The 20233-nt window shown below is 41.0% G+C and overlaps 1 protein-coding gene across 2 annotated transcripts in view; it reads left to right on the top strand.

Moving 5' to 3' along the window:
- SCARB2 (scavenger receptor class B member 2) overlaps positions 1-20233 on the top strand; it is a 68654-nt gene that overhangs the window by 21210 nt on the left and 27211 nt on the right. For both annotated transcript variants that reach the window (XM_070612770.1, XM_070612769.1), the window contains exons 3-4: positions 18434-18578; positions 19639-19827. In XM_070612770.1, coding sequence (XP_070468871.1) covers positions 18434-18578; positions 19639-19827 — 334 coding nt within the window. The remainder of the gene's footprint in view (positions 1-18433; positions 18579-19638; positions 19828-20233) is intronic.

The raw sequence follows: 20233 nt of genomic DNA on the forward strand, positions 1-20233 counted from the left end.
GAGGATTGTGATAAGGATTAAACAGTTAATGAGTCAGGATTTATGAAGCGCTTGGACTAGTGCCTCACACATAATTAGCGCTACTTAAGTGTTTGCTGTTAGTTTTAGTGGATTGTCTTAGTCTGTGCAAATTGATATCCAGAATTGCAAAGATGAGCTCTGTTGTTATATAAAGGAATTTTTAAAAAACACTTGGGTCTTCATTTTAAAAAGCATTTATATATATATATATTTTTTTTTTTTTTTAAAGATTGGCACCTGAGCTAACATCTGTTGCCAAACTTTTTTTCTTTCCTCTTCTTCTCCCCAAAGCCCCCCAGTACGTAGTTGTATATTTTAGTTGTGGGTCCTTCTAGTTGTGCTATATGGGATGCCACCTCAGCATGGCCTGATGAGCGGTGCCATGTCCGTGCCCGGGATCACCAGCGAAACCCTGGGCCGCCGAAGCAGAACGTGCAAACTTAACCACTCGGCCACGGGGCCGGCCCCTTTATACGTGTTTTATGCTTGAAGAAACTCTGTGCTGGGTCCAGCAGGTCCGCCTTTGAGGCTGTCCTGCTCAGGGACAATTAGACGTTGAACCAGAATTAGGATCTGAGTGTCTCGTTTGGTTTGTTTGTTTTGCAATTGTAACCATTTTTTTATTGTGATTTTAAAAACCCCACATAATGTAAAATGTACCATCTTAACCGTTTTTAAGCATACACTTCAGTAGTAAGTATGTTCATATTGTTGCGAAACACATCTCCAAAACTTTTTCAGCTTGCAGATCTGAAACTGTATACCCATTAAATAACTTCCGTTTCCCCTGCCCTCAGCCCCTAGTAACCACCATTCTACTTTGTCTCTAGGAATTTGACTGCTGTAGATAGCGCATGTCAGTGGAATCATACAGTATTTGTCTTTTTGCTGTGTTTGTTTTTCAACTAAATTCCTTTGGGTGAGAGACTCGCCTCCATGCAGGAATGAACTCAGCTGAGAACTAAGGAAAAACCCTAACCGACAGTTTTCCCTCTGGGTCTCCTGGGCCTGTTCCTGTGGTCCTAGGTTCTACTCATAACCCAAAGAAACCCAATATTCCATTAAAACATCTTCTGGGCCATTGTGTCTGCTGGCTTAAAGTGCTGTCGTAGACGTGGTGATGGGGATAGACAAGTCCTAGCAGTAAAACAGCGTCTGACTGTTACTCCCTGCACCTTCCTGTTTAGAGGGGCCCTAACTTACCTGTGAGGAACGCCCAGGAACATCTTACCAGGGGTTCTTAACCTAGGAATTCAAGGTGGTTCGTGACTTGGGTGCAGAAAAATTACATTTATTTCACTAACCATTCACTAAAATTTACCATTTCCTTTGAGCGTAAATGTAGGCAACAAACCACGGCAGGGTTAGCAGACCCGTGGCCTCACCACTCGTGGAAGCACAGGTGTCATTGTGTCTCATGAAAGCTGTTGCTGGAAATATCGTTCGTATTCATAAATCCTTCAAAATTACATAATTGTTAGGCCCGCTGCCATATCTTATTTAAAGTGTCAATCAGAAGCACACCTATTGCCATATCACAGATTTTTTTAAATGATGCCTGTGTTCCAATCATTGGTTTCCTTTGTAATCCTGGGTGTTTTATTTTCTGTGTTTAAAAACGTTTATCTGAGAGAGGGTCCACGGGCTTTCCCAGACTGCCACTGGCTCCGTGGCACAGAGAAGGCTAGGAACCCTGAGAGCGGATGCAAGAGGTTGGAAGGCAAGTTGATCTCTCATTGACTGTTTCATTTTTGCCTCCGTAGTTTTCCTGCCTCTATTTCTCTCTCTGCCCTGGTCTCTCTTCCCCCGACTCCAGGGTGATTTTCCAAAGGGCGTCTGACATTTCCTTCTCTTCCCTTCTTAGAGTCCCAGCAACTCTCCCTGTGTGATGTTCAAGACCTGAGCCATCTGCCTTCTGCTGTATGTCTAGCATCTTTATTTTATTTTTATTTTTATTTAATTTTTTGACACTCTCAACCTAGAATTTTGTACTCTAACTAGAGCTATCCAATAGAAATTTAATATGAGCCACATATGTAATTTAAAATTTTTAACAGTCACATAAAAAAGTAAAAAGAAACAGGAGAAATTAATTTTAATATTTTATGTACCCAATACTATCCAAAATAGTATCATTTCAACATGTAATCACTATTCAGAATTGAGACACTTTATACTCTTTGTTCATACTAAGCCTTTGAAATCCCGTGTTTTACATTTATAGCACATCCAATTTAGACTAGCCACAGTTCCAGTGTGTAATAGCCACATGTGGCTACTGTATTAGACAGCACAGTTCCAACTGTACTCCAATTATTTCTAAGTCCCCAAAATAAAGTCCCCATGACATTGTCCTGCCAGTGTGTGTGCTGCTCCCTCCGTCACAAATGAACTCCTCACCATCTCCTCTCTCAGCTCTCGTGCTGCCTCCCCCGCGATGTTCCCTGACTCTGGGTGTGCTCTCCCTGGTGTGTGCGGCTGTTACAACCGTGACTTCATGCATTTGAACAACTGGTTTACATATCTATCTTTCTTCCCAATGTACTGGAAGCTCCATAAGGGGCAGGAACCAAGTCCTTCCGTCTCTCAATGTCCAGTGTCCAGAGAACGTCAGTGGCATAGTGTTAAACATCCTTAGCCACAGTTTAAATCCACAGGACACAGATAGCTCAGCTGGAACCACAGGACTTAATCAGGGAGACCCCAGCCAAGGCTGGGTTCAGGAAAGGGAGGCTGGAGTCCTAAAAATGAACGAGCCTGTGTAGGAATGGACAGGCGCACGTGCGGTGCAAACTGCTGAGTGTTCCTAGTGGGTTGGGTTGTAAGCTGGGATTTGTAGAAAAACGTGGCTTTTTAGGAAGTCTTACAGCCCATCTACTGGGCCTTTTGCATTTAGTGGATCTGATTTATGTCACTTGTGACTTAATTACGCTATTGTTTAGCAATATGAGAAAGAGAACATTCCAGTAGCTCCTGCTCAACTGTTTCCGAGTCCCATGGGTTCCCTCCCAACCAAGTCAGCTGACTGTGTGCAAAGGGACCTGCGGCAAAGGAAGGGGAGGGCGTGGTGGCCTCACTGGTTGGCGCGGGTGGGTCTGATGCCAGGCGTCTCTGAGCCCGGGAAGAGGCCTCTCTGGGCAGTGGAGGGCCTGATTAATTGACCCACAGTTTACAGTGGTGCGTTTCCCAAAACTTTCACATATTGATGAGGTCAGAATATTAATGTTTTCGGAAAAAGGTGACGGCAATTTCACATGTAGATAAGAACCAGTCAGCCTGGTCTAAGGAGTGTCGTGTGTCACTTACATTTTTATGAAGCTGTGGACTCAGCAGCCATGGAACATGTCTGTTGACACAAAGCTAATTTGCCTCGTGACCCTTTTGGTTAGCGACGTATTTGCCTAAAGTGTGTATCCAATTTATGATATTCCATGGCTTCCACAGCCTTTTTGAGATTTATTTTTCATTTTTTCTGTTTTTTTTAATTTCTATTTTGCCAACTATTTAACATTTCAAGAGTTCCCAAAAAATCAATTTGTCTAAGGCTCTTTAAACTAACTTTCATATTTCGAAGACGTATTTGCTAAATTTACAATATCCCATTATATGTCTCATGTTTCAGTGTCTTAGTTTTGCTGTTTGGATGTTCAGTTCTTTTTTAGGCTTGTATTACTGCTTTGATAGTAAGGAAAAAGACGTGTGGGATAAATATCTCAAGTATTTTTCTAATTATTCACTGAGCATTAAGTAATGCTAGATTATGGAATAATCAACATAATATCATATATAGCATTAGCTTTAAAAGTATAAACTAGATTTTATGTTATAAAAATAATATATATAAGCAGTAAAGATAAACTTGAAAATGCAGTAAAATAAGAAGAACTACTACTATCCACAGTTTCACTGTCTCAGAAATAACCAGTGTCAGGGCCGGCCCCATGGCTGAGTGGTTAAGTTCGCACCCGCCACTTCTGCGGCCCAGGGTTTCGCCGGTTCAGGTCCCGGGCGCGGACATGGCGCCGCTAGTCAGGCCTTACTGGGGTGGCGTCCCACACAGCACAGCCAGAGGGACTCACAACTAGAATATACAACTATGTACTGGGGGCACTTTGGGGAAAAGAAAAAAAAGATTGGCAACAGGTGTTAGCTCAGGTGCCAATCTTTAGGAAAAAAAAATAAGATAACCAGTGCTAATATTTTAGTGGATATCTTCCCAGCCATTTCTCCGTGGGTGAGTTTTACTTTTACATGGTTATCAAACTAGATATACATATGATGTCCATGTACATGTACATAACATGCATATTCTGTTCACTTAATATGACATTATAGGTGTTTTCCCACGTTATGTTTCGGTCTTTATACAAATATATTTTAATGATAATATTCAAGAGATAGAATATGTTACTGCACTTTGCTTAACCGTTCCCTTCTTCTTGGACACGTAATCCAATTTGTTTACCACGTGGATTGAACGTTCTCCCCATGTTTGCCAATCGATTGTGTTTCCACCATCTTAGTTCTTGTCCTTTGCCGATCTGGGTTCTGGTGAGTTCATGCCACTCTGTAAACTTTTTATATAATAGTAATGTTAATCCTCTGTCACATTTATGGCAACTGTTTTTCTAGTGTTTGTCTTTTTAATTTTTAAAATTTATATGGAGTCAAATCTGTTCTTTCATGAACTTCTCTATCATTTCTGAGCTTAAAAAGTCCTACTCCCTTCAAAGCTTTGATATTCAAGTTTATTTTCTTGTAGTTCTTTTGCAGTTTGGTAAAGGTAGGAACTTTGTTTAAACTTTCAAATTTATCTTGTTAGCCCTTTGGTTCTTTACTCATCTCTGAGCCAAGCTGTATAAATTTTTTTCCTAATATCAAAAAATGATAGAAAATTTAGAAATGCCTTGATTGTTGTTTCAATTATTATAAGAGAATGTTTCTCTCTTTTTCTTAACCTGACTCATCTTTCTCTGATATCACCTTTTTTCTCAAAATGGAAACAGAAGTGTCTTTAAATTCATTTTAAAAAGTGCTTGGGGCTGGCCCGGTGGTGTAGTGGTTAAGTTCGTGTGCTCTGCTTCGGCAGCCTGGGGTTTGCAGGTTTGGATCCCAGGCATAGACTGACACACCACTCATCAAGCCATGCTGTGGCGGCATCCCACATACAAAATAGAGGAAGACTGGCACAGGTGTTAGCTCAGTGACAGTCTTCCTCAAGCAAAAAGAGGAAGATTGGCAACAGATGCTAGCTTAGGGCCAATCTTCCTCACCAAAAAAATAAAAATAAAAATTCTTGAACTACTCAAAAGTAAGAAAAATAGAAAAAGATCTCCCCACCCCACCTTCCTATCTTGTGCAAAAGGTGGTGACCAGGTACTTGTGAGTTTTAAATGCATGTGGTGGTCCTGGGTGACTTGCCTGCATGAGCCAGTTGAGTCAGAGCAACGCTTTGAGGACAGGGGACCATTTCCATCTTCAGGAGTGAAGTTGTTGCTTGTGGACCCCTGACAAACATGGGCCACGTCATCTCCACACACACTGCTTTTCCTCAGCATCCTGCTTTAGGCTCCTGGCTCTCAGTCTTTCCCTTGGCTGAGAGGCAGTGCTGATAGAAAGTTAAGGGCAGGTGTTGCTCAGTGCCCTGCCTTCGGCTGCTTCCCTCGCTCTGCCCTTTCTTCCTGGTCGTCTCACCCGCTCCGTGACTTCACTTCTCCGTTGACGTGTCTGTTCAGCCAGGCCTCGCCCTGAACCGCTCTTTGTAAACCTCCTCTGCACTGTGTCATCCTCCTCCCCCACCGGTTTTCTCATCCCTCCGCTTCAGAAACCCATGCTGTGCTTTCACACTGTGCTGTCTGCCCTCATTCTCCCTCTGCCTCTGTCTGGAAGCCCCTCCACCCTCCCACTCCACCCTCCCACTGCAGAGAAGCTTACTCCTTCCAGAAGAACCCAAGAGTGCTCCTGCACGATGCCGCCCTCAGGACTCCCCTTCCAGGCACCATCCCTCCATTCTCTGGGTGTCGGGCTAGCACCTGGAGGTCAGCATGTGAGCACTTTCCTTGTGTGAGGTGGCCATTTAATTGTCAGTCTCTCAAGCTGCACCACAGATTCTCTGAGGACAGGACCAGGTCTTATCTGTCCATCTGGAGAACTTGACACAAGTCCCCTCGTACATGGTATTAGGAACCAGTGCTTCCTAAGCACTGAGTGTGTGCCAGGTAGTGTTCTGACTGGATTACAAGCTCATGTGGATTTAATTCTCACAACAGCCTATGAAGGAGGTATGTTATTATCTCCATTCTACAGATGAGGAAGCTGAGGCCTGGAAGCAACAAGTAACTTCTCCTTAGTCCTGGAGCTAGTAAGTGATGAAGGCAGAATTGCATGCAAAGCCTGGCGGTCAGATCTCAACTCACACTCCACCCACAGGGCTCGGTCACTTCTTCAGTAATTCTCAGCAAAGAGCACTGGATGAACGCAGAGCCGCAATGACCGGACGATAAAGATACCTTGATGGTACTGTTGGGATCTAACTTATCCAGCATCTCCTAGGAATTAGGTATTTCACAGAGGTTAATTTTCCAACTAATTAAAATTCATCCTTTTGGCTTCCTTCTCTCAGGCCATGTTTGCCTTCTGTGATGGGAAGATTTTAATGAAAGATTCAGGAGTTTTAAAAATTATTTTGGTTAAAAAGTGAGAGTTTAAAAAAAAATGATTTTAAATGAAATCTCTCTAAAATCCATCCTGTATTTTCCTGCCTGATTAAATAGTTCATGGAGCATAACTCAGCCTTTTCCTAGTGACTGGGACCATCATTGTGGTTAACAAATAGTCAGCTGGAGTCTGAGCCTGTGATGTTTCAGGGCCTTCAACATCAGTAGGCTTTATCAGCACCTACTGAGTACCAGGGACCATACCGGACACTGAGAAGTACGGTTCCTTAAGTAATTGGCTAGGCCTAAGATTGGTTTTATTTATTTAAATTTCTAGAAGCTTCTTTGGTCTTCTCAGATACTGTAAAGTGGTAACTGATCACTTTCTGCTCTGTCTGCTGTTCACCAGGAGACCGCCCTGCTTCTGGGTGAGTGTTGTTGATCAGCTGTGGGGGAGACATGGGTAGCCAGACTCGTTGGTATTGTTACTGAAACCCCTCTCTGTGCACAGTGGCCGCCCAGGGGGTTGTCAGAGTGACAGGAGTGCTAGGAAGGGGAAACATTTTGGATTTCCTCTGACTATCATATGTTGTTTTTAGAGGGAGGCCCCTCACCATCTCTCCTCTCGGTTTTCTTGTCGTGTGCAGGGTGGGAGGCCACTTCTGACAGCCCCGTGGCACTGTCTTAACCTTCAGTCAGACCGCTTGACAAAGGCCACATGTCACTCATGCCTGAGGGTGGCGGTGGCTGAGGGAAGTCATGTGGTCGGCGCGAGTGACCTAACATGGTCCCTGGTCTCTGCCAAGGGAGCAAGATGTGTTTGTGGTTTGCGAGCTTGGCTTTGACCTTTTGAAGTTTATTGAGAAACCAAGTCACAGGGCTTACAGCGATTGGAGCCCCCATGCCCAACTTCCCTTTCCAACATCAGGTTCTTACAGGGTAAGCAATAAAGAAAACATTGTAAAAGTCATCTCCAGAGTCAGTAAACATAAACAAACATAAAACGCAGCAGGCTCTAGGCTTGGAATTATTCAGGTCTCTAGGTTCATGACCCGGGTCTCAGTGAAAAAACAAAAAGAGGCCTTAGCAAGGTCATCGATTTTCGTCATTAGTCCGACAACTCGGCAGAGTTGATGCCTGGGATTCTGGACCTATGCTGAGTCCCAGCTCTTGGCTCCCTGGCTCCCTGGCTTTGAGTGCAAACTGGTGTTTACCCTGGGGCCACTTTTTCTAACTCTAGTTCCTTAGCCATTAGCAAGGCCAATGTGGGCTCCCAGACCCCGCATTATAAACGGCTACACCTAGAGGAGTCTGTCCTGGTCAGGTCACCTTCACTGCTGGGAGGGAGCGAGGAGGAATGTGGCTCTGCAGCCACCAGCCTTGGCTGTGGCAGGAATTTGCCCCTGAAATTTCCTCTTCTCCAGCTTCTAACAAATCACTTTGCATCAAATTGTGTGTAGAGTCAAGGAAAACCCTGGACGTGAAGTCAGGTGACCAGGATTCTAAACCTGGTTCTGACACCTCCTGGCTAGTTTTGGGCTAGTTTCTGTCTCTGAATCTCTGTTTTCTCATCTGTAAAAAGACTGGGTTATGATTTCTATATGAGGAGTTTGGGGTTGCAAGCAAGAGAAACTACCTCTGGCTAATTTAAGGGAAAAGAGGATGTATTTGAAGGCTATTACGTGGGTTACAGATTCCAAAGAGTGGCTCAGAAGAAAGGGGCGGTGTCCTGGGCTGTTGGAAAGACCTGAGTGGCAGGGGCGCCCCAGCAGGGAGCCGTCTGGCCTGTTTGCGATGTTGAGGCTCTGAGCGCAGGATTCCGAGGCCGAAGGAAAGGAGCTGATGGAGTTCGGGTCCCAAGCCGCTGCCCAGTGCGGAAGAGGAGAGGAAATCAGGGCTCTTACCAGAGGAAAGGAGGATGGGTGTCTAACAAACAAAAGTCACCGCTAACGCCCCCTGACTGCAAACTGCACAGGTGTCTTACCGCAGCAGCTTCGATCAGATTTTGTACGCGTTCCTCGTGAACTGGAAGGGCAAGCAATTTTTTTTCTCTCTTATAATTATTTAGATTTGGCATTTGTTAGCGGCACTTGGTTTCATCCTACAGACATTTATTAAGCGCCTATTGGGAGAGACCATCTGATACAGAGGAAATATACAAGGAAATGTGTGCAAGAATGAGAAGACTTGGCTCAAGTTCTGACTCTTCTCCTGCCCTGTGTCCCCCCATGTCAAAGTGTGGTGAAAAGATTCGCTCTCTGTGTGCCACAGGCTTGTTGTAAGGACCAAGTGAAAGCAAATGGAATAGTGCAGTTAAAATCTTTGAGGAGCAATGCAAGTGTCTGGTATTTATGTTATTGTGCACGGCGTGGTGCTTAGTGCTAGAGAAGAACACCACCATCTGTTTTTATGCATCTATTTGTATGCTTTTCTTATTTGCTTGTCCGTTTTTATTTTAAAATCTAGAAAGCATTTAAGAGGTTTACAAATTTCTTTAGCTGGCTTGTCATCATCTGAGGCTTCACGACAATTCCTTCACAATCTAAATGATGTCCCTAAGCAGGTTGTAAACACATCTCAGTTCCAATTAGCCACAGTTTGACGCTCAGGAGACGCATGTGACTAGTGGCTACCAGGTGAGACAGCACCGCCCTAGATGCGACAGGAAGAAGGAAAGATAAGCAGAGAGAGAAAAGGAGTAGGCCCTGGGATTTAGTGAACATCCACCGTGGACCAGGCAGGGTCAGGACTGGCACGAGGCTTTGATGAACAAAATATCAGATCCTATTTTTATTAAAAATTTTGATATTTTGTTTGTCCTGAATATTTTTGCATTAATTTTGATTTTTAAAAAAATTTTTATTGAGTTAATGATAGGTTACAATCTTGTGAAATTTCAGTTGTACATTATTGTTTGTCAGTTGTGTTGTAGGTGCACCACTTCACCCTTTGTGCCCACCCCCCACCCCACCTTCCCCCTGGTGTCACTAATCTGTTCTCTTTGTCCACATTTTTAAATTCTTCATATGAGTGGAGTCATACAGAGATTGTCCTTCTCTAACTGGCTTATTTCACTTAACTGTTTTTATCCCTCAAGTGGCCATCCCTCAAGGTCCATCCATGTTGTTGCAAATGGGACGATTTTGTTCTTTTTTATGGCTGAGTAGTATTCCATTGTATATATATATACCACATCTTCTTTATCCAATCATCTGTTGATGGTCACTTAGGTTGCTTCCATGTCTTGGCTATTGTAAATAATGCTGAAATGAACATTAGGGTTCATGGGACTTTTGGAATTGCTGACTTCAAGCTCTTGGATAGATACCCAGTAGTGGGATGGCTGGGTCGTATGGTAGTTCTATTTTTAATTTTTTGAGATATCTCCATACTGTTTTCCGTAGTGGCTGCACCAGTTTGCATTCCCACCTGCAGTGTATGAGGGTTCCTTTTTCTCCACAACCTCTCCAACATTTGTTACTATTAGTTTTAGTTATTTTTGTCATTCTAATGGGTGTAAGGTGATATCTTAAATGTAGTTTTGATTTGCATTTCCCTGATGATCAGCGATGATGAGCATCTTTTCATGTGCCTATTGGCCATCCGTATATCTTCTTTGGAGAAATGTCTGTTCATGTCTCCTGCCCATTTTTTGATCGGGTTGTTTGATTTTCTGTTGTTGGGGCATTCATTTTGATTTTTAAAATTACATCAAAATATTATGTATCTTGATTACTTAGTATTTCGGCACGTCTTACATTTTTTACCCAACTCAAGTGCCTCACTCTCCTCACCCTAGTCCCAGCCCTGGCACCAGGCCCTTTCGAGCTGTCTGAATACCTTATCTGGGGACACTAACCTGAACTGAACTGAACTATGTATCAGAAACAGGAGTGAACTCCTCTTATTTACTAAGCCTTGGGCCTTCTTTGTTTAATTGAAGTATGTCACGCTATCCTTTTAGTTTCAGGTGTACATCATAGTGATTTGATATTTACAAACATGACGAAATGATCACCACAGTAAGTCTAGTTACTGTCTGCCACCATATGAAGTTATTACAATATTAGTGACTGTATTCCCTATGCCGTATGTTACATCCCTCTGACTTACTTATTTTATACCTGGAAGTTTGTATGTCTTAATCCCTTTCATCTGTTTTTTCCCTGCTCCTAACTCCTCCCCATTCTGGTAACCACCAGTTTCTTTCCTGTATCTGTGAATCTGTTTCTGTTTTGTTTTGTTCATTTCTTTGTTTATTTTTTTTTTAGATTCCATGTGTAAGTGAAATCATATGGTATTTGTCTTTCTCTATCTGACTTGCTTTGCTTTTCTTAGCTTAATATCCTCTGGGTCCATCCATATTGTTGTAAGATTTCATTCTCTTTTTTTTGGTGAGGAAGATTGACCCAGAACTAACATTTGTTGCCAATCTTCCTCTTTTTGCTTGAGGAAGATTGTCGCTGAACCAATCTGTGCCAATTTTCCTCTATTTTGTATATGGGACGCTGCTGCAGCATGGCTTGATGAGCAGTGTGTAGGTCTGCACCTGGGATCTGAACCTGCAAACCCTGGGCCGCTGAAGTGGAGTGGAGCACACAAACTGAACCATTACACCACCAGACCAACCCTTGGATTTCATTCTTTTTTATAGCTAATATCCCATTGTATATATATATACCACAGCTTCTTTATCCATTCATCTATTGATGGATCTTAGGTTGCTTCCATTTCTTGGCTATTGTAATAATGCTGCAGTGAACATAGGGGTGCATATATGTCTCTTCAAATTAGTGTTTTCGTGTTCTTTGGATAAATACCCAGAAGTGGAATTGCTGGATCATATGGTAGTTCTATTTTTAATTTTTTGAGGAACCTCCATACAGTTCTCCATAGTGGCTGCACTAGTTTGCATTCCCACCACCAGAGGATGAGGGTTCCCTTTTCTCTACATCCTCTCCAACATTTGTTGTTTTTTTTGTCTTGGTGATTATAGCTTTTCTATCCGGTGTAAGATGATATCTTAAGTGTAGTTTTGACTTGCATTTCCCTGATGTAGGAGTCCAAGAATTTATCCATTTCGTCTAGGTTATCCATTCTGTTGGCATAGAGTTTTTCGTAGTATTCTCTTATAATCCATTGTATTTCTGCAGAGTCTGTTGTTATTTCTCCTCGCTCATTTCTGATTTTGTTTATTTGAGCTTTCTCCCTTTTTTTCTTTGTAAGTCTGGCTAGGGCTTTGTCAATTTTATTTATCTTCTCAAAGAACCATCTCTTTGTTTCATTGATCCTTTCTACTGCCTTTTTTGTTTCAATAGTATTTATTTCTGCTCTGATTTTTATTATTTCTCTCCTTCTGCTGACTTTGGACTTTATTTGTTCTTTTTTCTCTAGTTCAGTTAGGTGTAGTTTAAGATTGCTTATTTGGGATTTTTCTTGTTTGTTAAGATGTGCCTGTATTGCGATGAGTTTTCCTCTTAATACAGCTTTTGCTGTATCCCATGTGAGTTGGTATGGCATGCTATCATTTTCATTTGTTTCCAGGTGTTTTTTTATTTCTTCTTTAATTTCTTCAATGATCCATTGCTTGTTCAGTAGTGTGTTGTTTAGTCTCCACATCTTTGTGCCTTTCTCAGCTTTTTTCTTGTAATTAATTTCTAGCCTTATAGCACTATGATCTGAGAAGATGCTTGTTATTATTTCATTTTTTTTAAAATTTGTAGAGGCTTGCCTTGTTTCCCAACATATGGTCTATCCTTGAGAATGTTCCCTGTGCACTTGAGAAGAATGTGTATTCTGCTGTTTTAGGATGGAGTAATCTATATATGTCTATTAAGTCCAGTTGTTTTAGTTTTTCGTTTAGCTCCACTATTTCCTTGTTGATTTTCTGTCTGGATGATCTGTCAATTGATGTGAGTGGGGTGTTGAGGTCCCCTACTATTATTGTGTTGTTTTTAACATCTTCCTTTAGGTCTGTTAATAGTTGCTTTGTGAATCTTGGTGCTCCTGTGTTGGGTGCATAGATATTTATAAGCGTTATTTCTTCTTGATGAAGTGTCCCTTTGATCATTATATATTGTCCCTCTGTGTCTCTCTTTACCTGTCTTATTTTGAAATCCACTTGGTCTGATATAAGAATTGCAACACCTGCCTTTTTTTGCTTGCTATTTGCTTGAAGTATTGTCCTCCACCTCTTCACCCTGAGTCTGTGTTTGTCCTTGGGGCTGAGGGGTGTTTCCTGGAAGCAACAAATTGTTGGATCTTGTTCTTTAATCCATTTTGCCACTCTGTGTCTTTTTATTGGAGAGTTCAATCTGTTTACATTGAGAGTGATTATTGATGCATGTGGACTTAAAGCTGTCAATCTGTTGCTCATTATCTGGCTTTCCTGCTTTTCTCTTCCTGTGTGCTTTATCCTACCCATTTGATACTGCAATTTCTTATGCTGGGTTTCTTAGATTTTTCCTTATTTATGTTTTGTGGCTCTGTTCTGTTTTTTAGTTTAGTGGCTACCCTGAAGTTTGTATTTAGAATCTCGTGTATAATATAGTCTATTCTCTGGTGGTCTGTTACTTTCTTGGCCTAGACTGATTTAGACCCTCTGCTCTTCCCCTCCTAAATAATTATTTTCATTTCTTATTCCAACTTGTGTTATGAATTTGTAGTTAGAGTGTGATAAGATCGTCTTTGCTTTGGTAGTTTCCTTACCTTTACCCTAATGCTATAGTTGAATATTTGCTATCCTATTCTGGTTCTATCCATCTGTCTCCCTACTCTGTGGTTTGTGACCCCTTTCTCCCTTTTTTCTTTTTTCAGGTATGAGAGCCTTCTTGAGGATTTCTTGTAGTGGAGGACTTTTAGTTACAAATTCCCTTAACTTCTGTTTGTCTGGAAAAGATTTAATTTCTCTCTCATATCTGAAGGATATTCTTGCTGGATAGAGTATTATTGGCTGAAGATTTTTATCTTTTAAAGCTTTGAATATGCACTCCATTCTCTCCTAGCTTGTAAGGTTTCTGTAGAGAAATCCGCTGAAAGTCTGATAGGAGATCCTTTGTAGGTTATTTTCTTCTGTCTTGCTGCCCTGAGTATTCTTTCTTTGTCTTTCATTTTTGCCATTTGTACTACTATGTGCCTTGCAGTAGGTCTTTTTACATTGATGAATCTAGGAGATCTGAAAGCTTCCTCTATACACATTGCTCCGTCAATCCCTAGATTTGGGAAGTTCTCTTCTATAATTTCATTAAGCACACTTTCTGCTCCATTTTCCTTTTCCACATTCTCAGGAATTCCTATGATCCTTAAGTTCTTTCTCCTCATTGAATCCACTATCTCTTGGAGATTTTCCTCATTTTTTTTAATTCTTAGTTCTCTTTCTTCCTCTGTCTGGCGCCATTCAGCCTGTCTGTCCTCGATTATGTTAATTTGCTCCTCTATGGTGTCTACATGAGCATTCAGGGAATCTGTATTCTGTTTTATCTGGTCCATTGTGTTTTTCATCTCTAGTAATTCTGTTTGATTCTTCTTTATAATTTCAATCTTTTGTGAAGTAACTCCAGAACTCGGCTTGTTTCTCTATCTTTCTCTCTACCTCACTGAGTTTTTTGATTATAGCTGCTCTGAACTCATTTTCACTTAGTTTACCTAATTCCAAGTCCTCAGGACTTAATTCTGTGTTTCTATGGTTTTCCTTCTGGTCTGGGGCTTTTATAAATTGCTGGATGGTAGAGGAGTGGTTTTTTCGCATGGTGGTAGAATTCGGTTGCAGTTACAGCCTGTCACCACTAGATGGGGGTCGAGAGCCGTGTGTTCTGAGCTCTCCGCCTTCTGGCAAGATGGCGGCACCCAGTGCACTTTGCCCGGGTTGGGGGGGAGGGGCTGTTTTTCTCGCATGCTGATCTGGATTCGGATCAGTTCTGTTCTCTGGTCTCCCGGGGCCCTGGGTTTATGGGGTCCCTGCGCACAGAAGCTTTCCCCCGTCAGCGGGTTTCCACTGCACCAGCGGCAGGAGTACTTGACGATCCCCCGGTCCCACGGCCCCTCCCCTGCTCCTTCCCTCCCCCCTGACAGCGATCCCCCGTCTCTAGGGAGGGGAGCGAAGTTCTCTCCTACCCGTTCCAGCTCCTCCATGGCCTGCTGCAAGGTCTCCGTCCTCCGTCTTCTTGGTACTGTAGGTCTCTGACGTCCTGGCATTAGATTTATTATCTGAAATTCAGTTTTTCTAATCCTTTGTTGTAGTTTGGAGGGGAGAGAGTCCCCGGTCAGCTCACCCCGCCATTTTGCTCCCCCCGCTGAGAAGGAGAAAGTTCGCATTTCCCTGATGATTAGTGATGTTGAGCATCTTTTCATGTGCCTATTGGCCATCCATATATCTTCTTTGGAAAAGTGTCTGTTCATATCTTCTGCCCACTTTTTGACTGAGTTGTTTTTTTGTAGTTCATGTGAGCTCTTTATATATTATGGAGATTAACCTCTTATGGGATATATGATTTGCAAATATTTTCTCCAAGTTGGTGTGTTGTTTTTTCATTTTAATCTTGGTTTCCTTTGCCTTCCAGAAGCTCTTTAGTCTGATGAAGTCCCACTTATTTATTTTTTCTTTTGTTTCCCTTGTCTGAGTAGATATGGTATTCAAAAAGATCCTTTTAAGTCTGATCTCAAAGTGTGTACTGCCTATATTCTCTTCCACAAGTTTTATGGTTTCAGGCCTTACCTTCAAGTCTTTGGTCCATTTTGAGTCTATTTTTATGCATGGTGTAAGATAATGGTCTGCTTTCATTCTTTTACATGTGGCTGCCCAGTTTTCCCAACACCATTTGCTGAAGAGACTTTCCGTTCTCCAGTGTATGTTCTTGGCTCCTTTGTTGAAGATTAGCCGTCCATAGATGTGTGGTTTTATTTCTGGGTTGTCACTTCTGTTCCATTGATCTGTGTGTCTGTTCTTATACTAGTACCATGCTGTTTTGATTACTGTAGCTTTGTGGTATATTTTGAACTCAGAGATTGCGGTACCACCAGCTTTGTTCTTATTTTTCAGGATTGCTTTGGCTATTTGGGGTCTTTTATTGACCCAGATGAATTTTAAGATTCTTTGTTCTATTTCTGTGAAGAATGTCATTGGGATTCTGATTGGGATTGCATTGAATCTGTAGATTGCTTTAGGTAGCATGGACATTTTAACTGTGTTTATTCTTCCAATCCATGTTCCCAGCACCATTTTTTAAAGAGACTGTCTTCTTCCCATTGTATATTCTTGCCTTCTTTGTCATTGATTAATTGACCATATATGCATAGGTTTATTTCTGGGCTCTGTATTCTGTTCCATTGATTTATGTGTCTCTTTTTTGCTAATACCATGCTGTTTTGATTACTATATCTTTGTATTATAATTTGAAATCAGGGAGTGTGATACCTCTAGCTTTGTTCTTCTTTCTCAAGATTTCTTTGGCTATCTGGGGTCTTTTAGGGTTCCATACAAATTTTAGGATTCTATATTCTAGTTCTGTGAAAAATGCCATTGGTATTTTGATAGGGATTGCATTGAACCTGTGCATTGTTTGGGGTAACATGGGTATTTTAACAATATTAATTCTTCCAATCCGTGAGCACAATATGTGTTCCCATGTCTTTCTGTCATCTTCAATTTCTTTCATCAATGTCGTATAGTTTTCAGTGTATAGGTCTTTCACCTTCTGGGTTAAATTTATTCCTAGGTTTTTTTTTTTTTTTGATGCGATTGTAAATGGGATTGTTTTCTTAAATTCTCTTTCTCACAACTTGTTATTAGTGTTTAGAAACACAACTAATTTCTGTATATTAATTTTGTATCCCACAACTTTACTGGATTCATTTATTAGTTTTATTAGTTATTTGGTGGAGTCTTTAGGGTTTTCTATATATAGTATCATGTCATTTGCAAATAGAGACAGTTTTATTTCTTCCTTTCCAATTTGGATGCCTTTTCTTTCTTTTTCTTGCCTAATTGCTGTGGCTAGGACTTCCAATACTTTGTTCAATCAAAGTGATGAGAGTGGGCATCCTTGTCTCGTTCCTGATCTTAGAGGAAAAGCTTTCAGTTTTTGACTCTTGAGTTTGATGTTAGTTGTGGGTTTGTCATATATGGCCTTTATTGTGTTGAGGTACGTTCCTTCTATACCCACATTGTTGAGAGTTTTTTTTTTTTATCATAAGTGGATGTTGAATTTTGTCAAATGCTTTTTCTGCATCTGTTGAGATGATCATAGGATTTTTATCCTTCATTTTGTTAATGTCGTCTACCACATTGATTGATTGGTGGATGTTGAACTTTCCTTGCATCCCTGGAATAAATCCCACTTGATCATGGTGTATCATCCTTTTAATGTATTGTTGAATTTGTTTTGCTAATATTTTGTTGAGGATTTTTGCGTCTATGTTCATCGGGGATATTAACCTGTAATTTTCTGTTTTTGTGGTGTCTTTGTCTGGTTTTGGTATCAGGGTAATGCTGGCCTCATAAATTGAGTTTGGAAATGTCCCTTCCTCTTCAACTTTTTAGAAAAAATTGAGAAGGATAGGTATTAACGCTTATTTAATTGTTTCGTAGAATTCACCTGTGAAGCCATCTGGTCCTGGATCTTTGTTTTTTAGGAGTTTTTAAATTTCATTCATTTTCATTACTTGTAATACTTCTATTCAGATTTCCTATTTTCTTCATGATTCAGTGTTTGAAGGTTGTGTTTCTAGGAATTTCTCCATTTCTTATAGGTTGTCCAATTTGTTGGCATGTAATTGTTTATGGTAATCACCTATGATTCTTTGTATTTCTGTGGTGTCAGTTGTAAATTCTTCTTCATTTCTGATTTTGTTTACTTGGGCTCTCTCTCTTTTTTTTTCATGATTCTGGCTAAAGTTTTGTCGATTTTATTTATCTTTTCAAAGAACCAGCTTTTAGTTTCATTGATCTTTTCTATTGTTGTTTTAGTCTCTATTTCATTTATTTCCACTCTGGTCTTTATTATTTCCTTCCTTCTACTAACTTTGGGCTTTATTTGTTCTTTTCCTCATTCCTTTAGATGTAAAGTTGGATTGTTTATTTGAGATTTTTCTTGTTTCTTGAAGTAGGCCTGTATCGCTATGAACTTCCCTCTTAGAACTGCTTTTTTACCCCCCAGTTATCTTCTTGTAACTTTTTTCTAGTTTCATACCATTGTGGTTAGAAAGGTTGCTCAAGTAGGATTTCAGTCTTCTTAAGATTATTGAGTCTTGTTTTGGGGCCTAACATGTGATCAGTCCTGGAGAATGTTCCATGTGAGCTTGAAAAGAATATGTATTCCACAGTTTGGGGATGGCGCATTCATTTTGTTAAGTGAATTTTCATCTGAATTCAGTTAGAAATAAAAAGACACTGGTAAACAAATTGCAATTCACACTGAATCGATGCACTGAAAATATTTGAGGACCAAACCCTAACCCAGAAGAGACTTCACTGACTTTGATTCCCTGGTCAAAGTGACTCATAACGGTAGCATTTCCCAAGTTGAGGAAGAAAGAATGAAAACAATCCTTTTTTTGAGAGGACTCTGTCCTGGGCCTCATTTCCTTCCCACGTTGCAGCTTGAATCTCCGGTTTTTGAGGGGTCCGTATTTGCAGTCTTTGTATATGGTTATATCGGAACTGTTACATTGAAAATAACTGCTTCTGAAAGAAAAGAAAAGTAAAGTATTATTTATTAAACTGGTGCCTATTTTCAAACAAAATCCTTTCTTTCTTTTAGGGAACTCAGAAACAAAGCAGATATTGAATTTGGAGATAATGGGACAATATCTGCTGTTAGCAACAAGGCCTATGTTTTTGAACGGAACCAATCTGTTGGAGATGCTAAAACGGACTTAATTAGAACATTAAATATTCCTGCATTGGTAAGTAGGCATTTTCAGTATCATGACTGTGGATTTTAGAAGAAAGGAAAAAGCTAAGTTAAGGCCATTATGGTTTTACATATAGGAGTTATGAAATTGTGTTAAAAATATACGTATATAAATAGACAAATACATTTTCCCCTTCCGTTTAAAATTCCTCTTAGACGTTTTTCTGAGGTCTTTCAAACAAGGTCTTTTCAAATGGTGACAAAATGCAAGTTTTAGCTTTTTTTTTTACAATTTCTTGTTGTGTGTTCAGGATCATCACTTGTGCAAATAAACATGTCCCTAGGATTTTGGAAGGGTAGTTAATAATTTAAAAAATATTTATTTCCCCCTGTTTTGGTTCAGAAACTGCAGCAATGGAATCTAAATACCAATTCTTAGTTTGTATTTCTGTCTTGGATTTTTAAATTCACAAAATATATATTGACTGTTTTCCCCCTTTCCGAATAGCGGAGGCTGGACTGTTGATTCCAACCTAGAGTGATTTCACTGGGCTGTGTTTAGAATGTCAATTTGATGAAATAACATCACACTTGAGACCCAGGAAGCTTTCCTGTTCACTGACACCAACCCCCTCTGAGGCTCACACTCTAACTTCTAGGGGACCACTACATATACAGCTGGACACTGGTGATGGACCCAGGACCTAGAAAGTGTTAGATCCCAGATGTAGCCCTGTCCTGCTACCTAGTTCTGTAGCGTTTATGAGGGCCAGCCTCTGGCCCCAATCAGGAGGAAGGTAGCGCCACCTTGTGGCCAAAGATGGCAGTGTATTTGGAAGAGTTTTTCCCTTTCCCTCTGCAGCGTGGGGTAAGTCAGAGCTGCAAGTGGGGATGCTAAGCTCACGCTGACAAAATGTCATGTTGAGAAAGGACAGTGTCATACTGAGAAAGGACAATAGCTTGCACACACAGCCAGAAAGGAGCTTGCTGGCTGATTTTTCAGCTATTGCATTTCAACATTTACTTTTAAGTTTCCAGTCCCCTTTGCTGAAGGGGCAGTGGAGGAGATTGGGGTGGGGACGCTGCTATCTGAATTTCCCTGTGCTCCTCAGACCGCCATGCAGTTGGCCCAGCTCCACATCCTCCGGGAGCTCATCGAGGCTCTGTTGAAGGCCTACCAGCAGAAGCTCTTTGTGACGCACACCGTTGACGAACTGCTCTGGGGCTACAAAGATGAGATCTTGTCCCTCATCAACATTTTCAAACCTGACATCTCTCCCTATTTTGGCCTGTTCTATGGGGTAAGTTGATTTTTCTTTTCAGATCGTCCTTATTTGGCTGATGGGGGGCACCCCCAAGCCAGATTCCTCTTCACCTTGGGTTTCTTCCGGAAGACCAAAATTGCCTGGAATTCTGTAGCATACTTGAAAAATAAGAAAGGGTTTTAGTAGAGAAAAAAGGAGAACTTCTACAATTTCAGTGTGTTACCAGCACTGACTTTGAATGAAAAATTTGGCTGTGCCATTAGTCAGGTGTAATTTTACAAAGTGTCGTAAATTTCAGTGTTCAATCCTGGGTCTCATTTTAATGACTTGAGGCCTAACCCCATGGATCAGCCTGACAGACAAATAAGAAACTAAACAGGGACGTGATAGTCTGTTAGAGGTAGGAGCTACTTGTTGGATTTTCAGACATGTCATTTGTGAA

This window comes from Equus przewalskii, chromosome 3, assembly GCF_037783145.1.
Source record: "Equus przewalskii isolate Varuska chromosome 3, EquPr2, whole genome shotgun sequence".
NCBI lineage: Eukaryota > Metazoa > Chordata > Mammalia > Perissodactyla > Equidae > Equus > Equus przewalskii.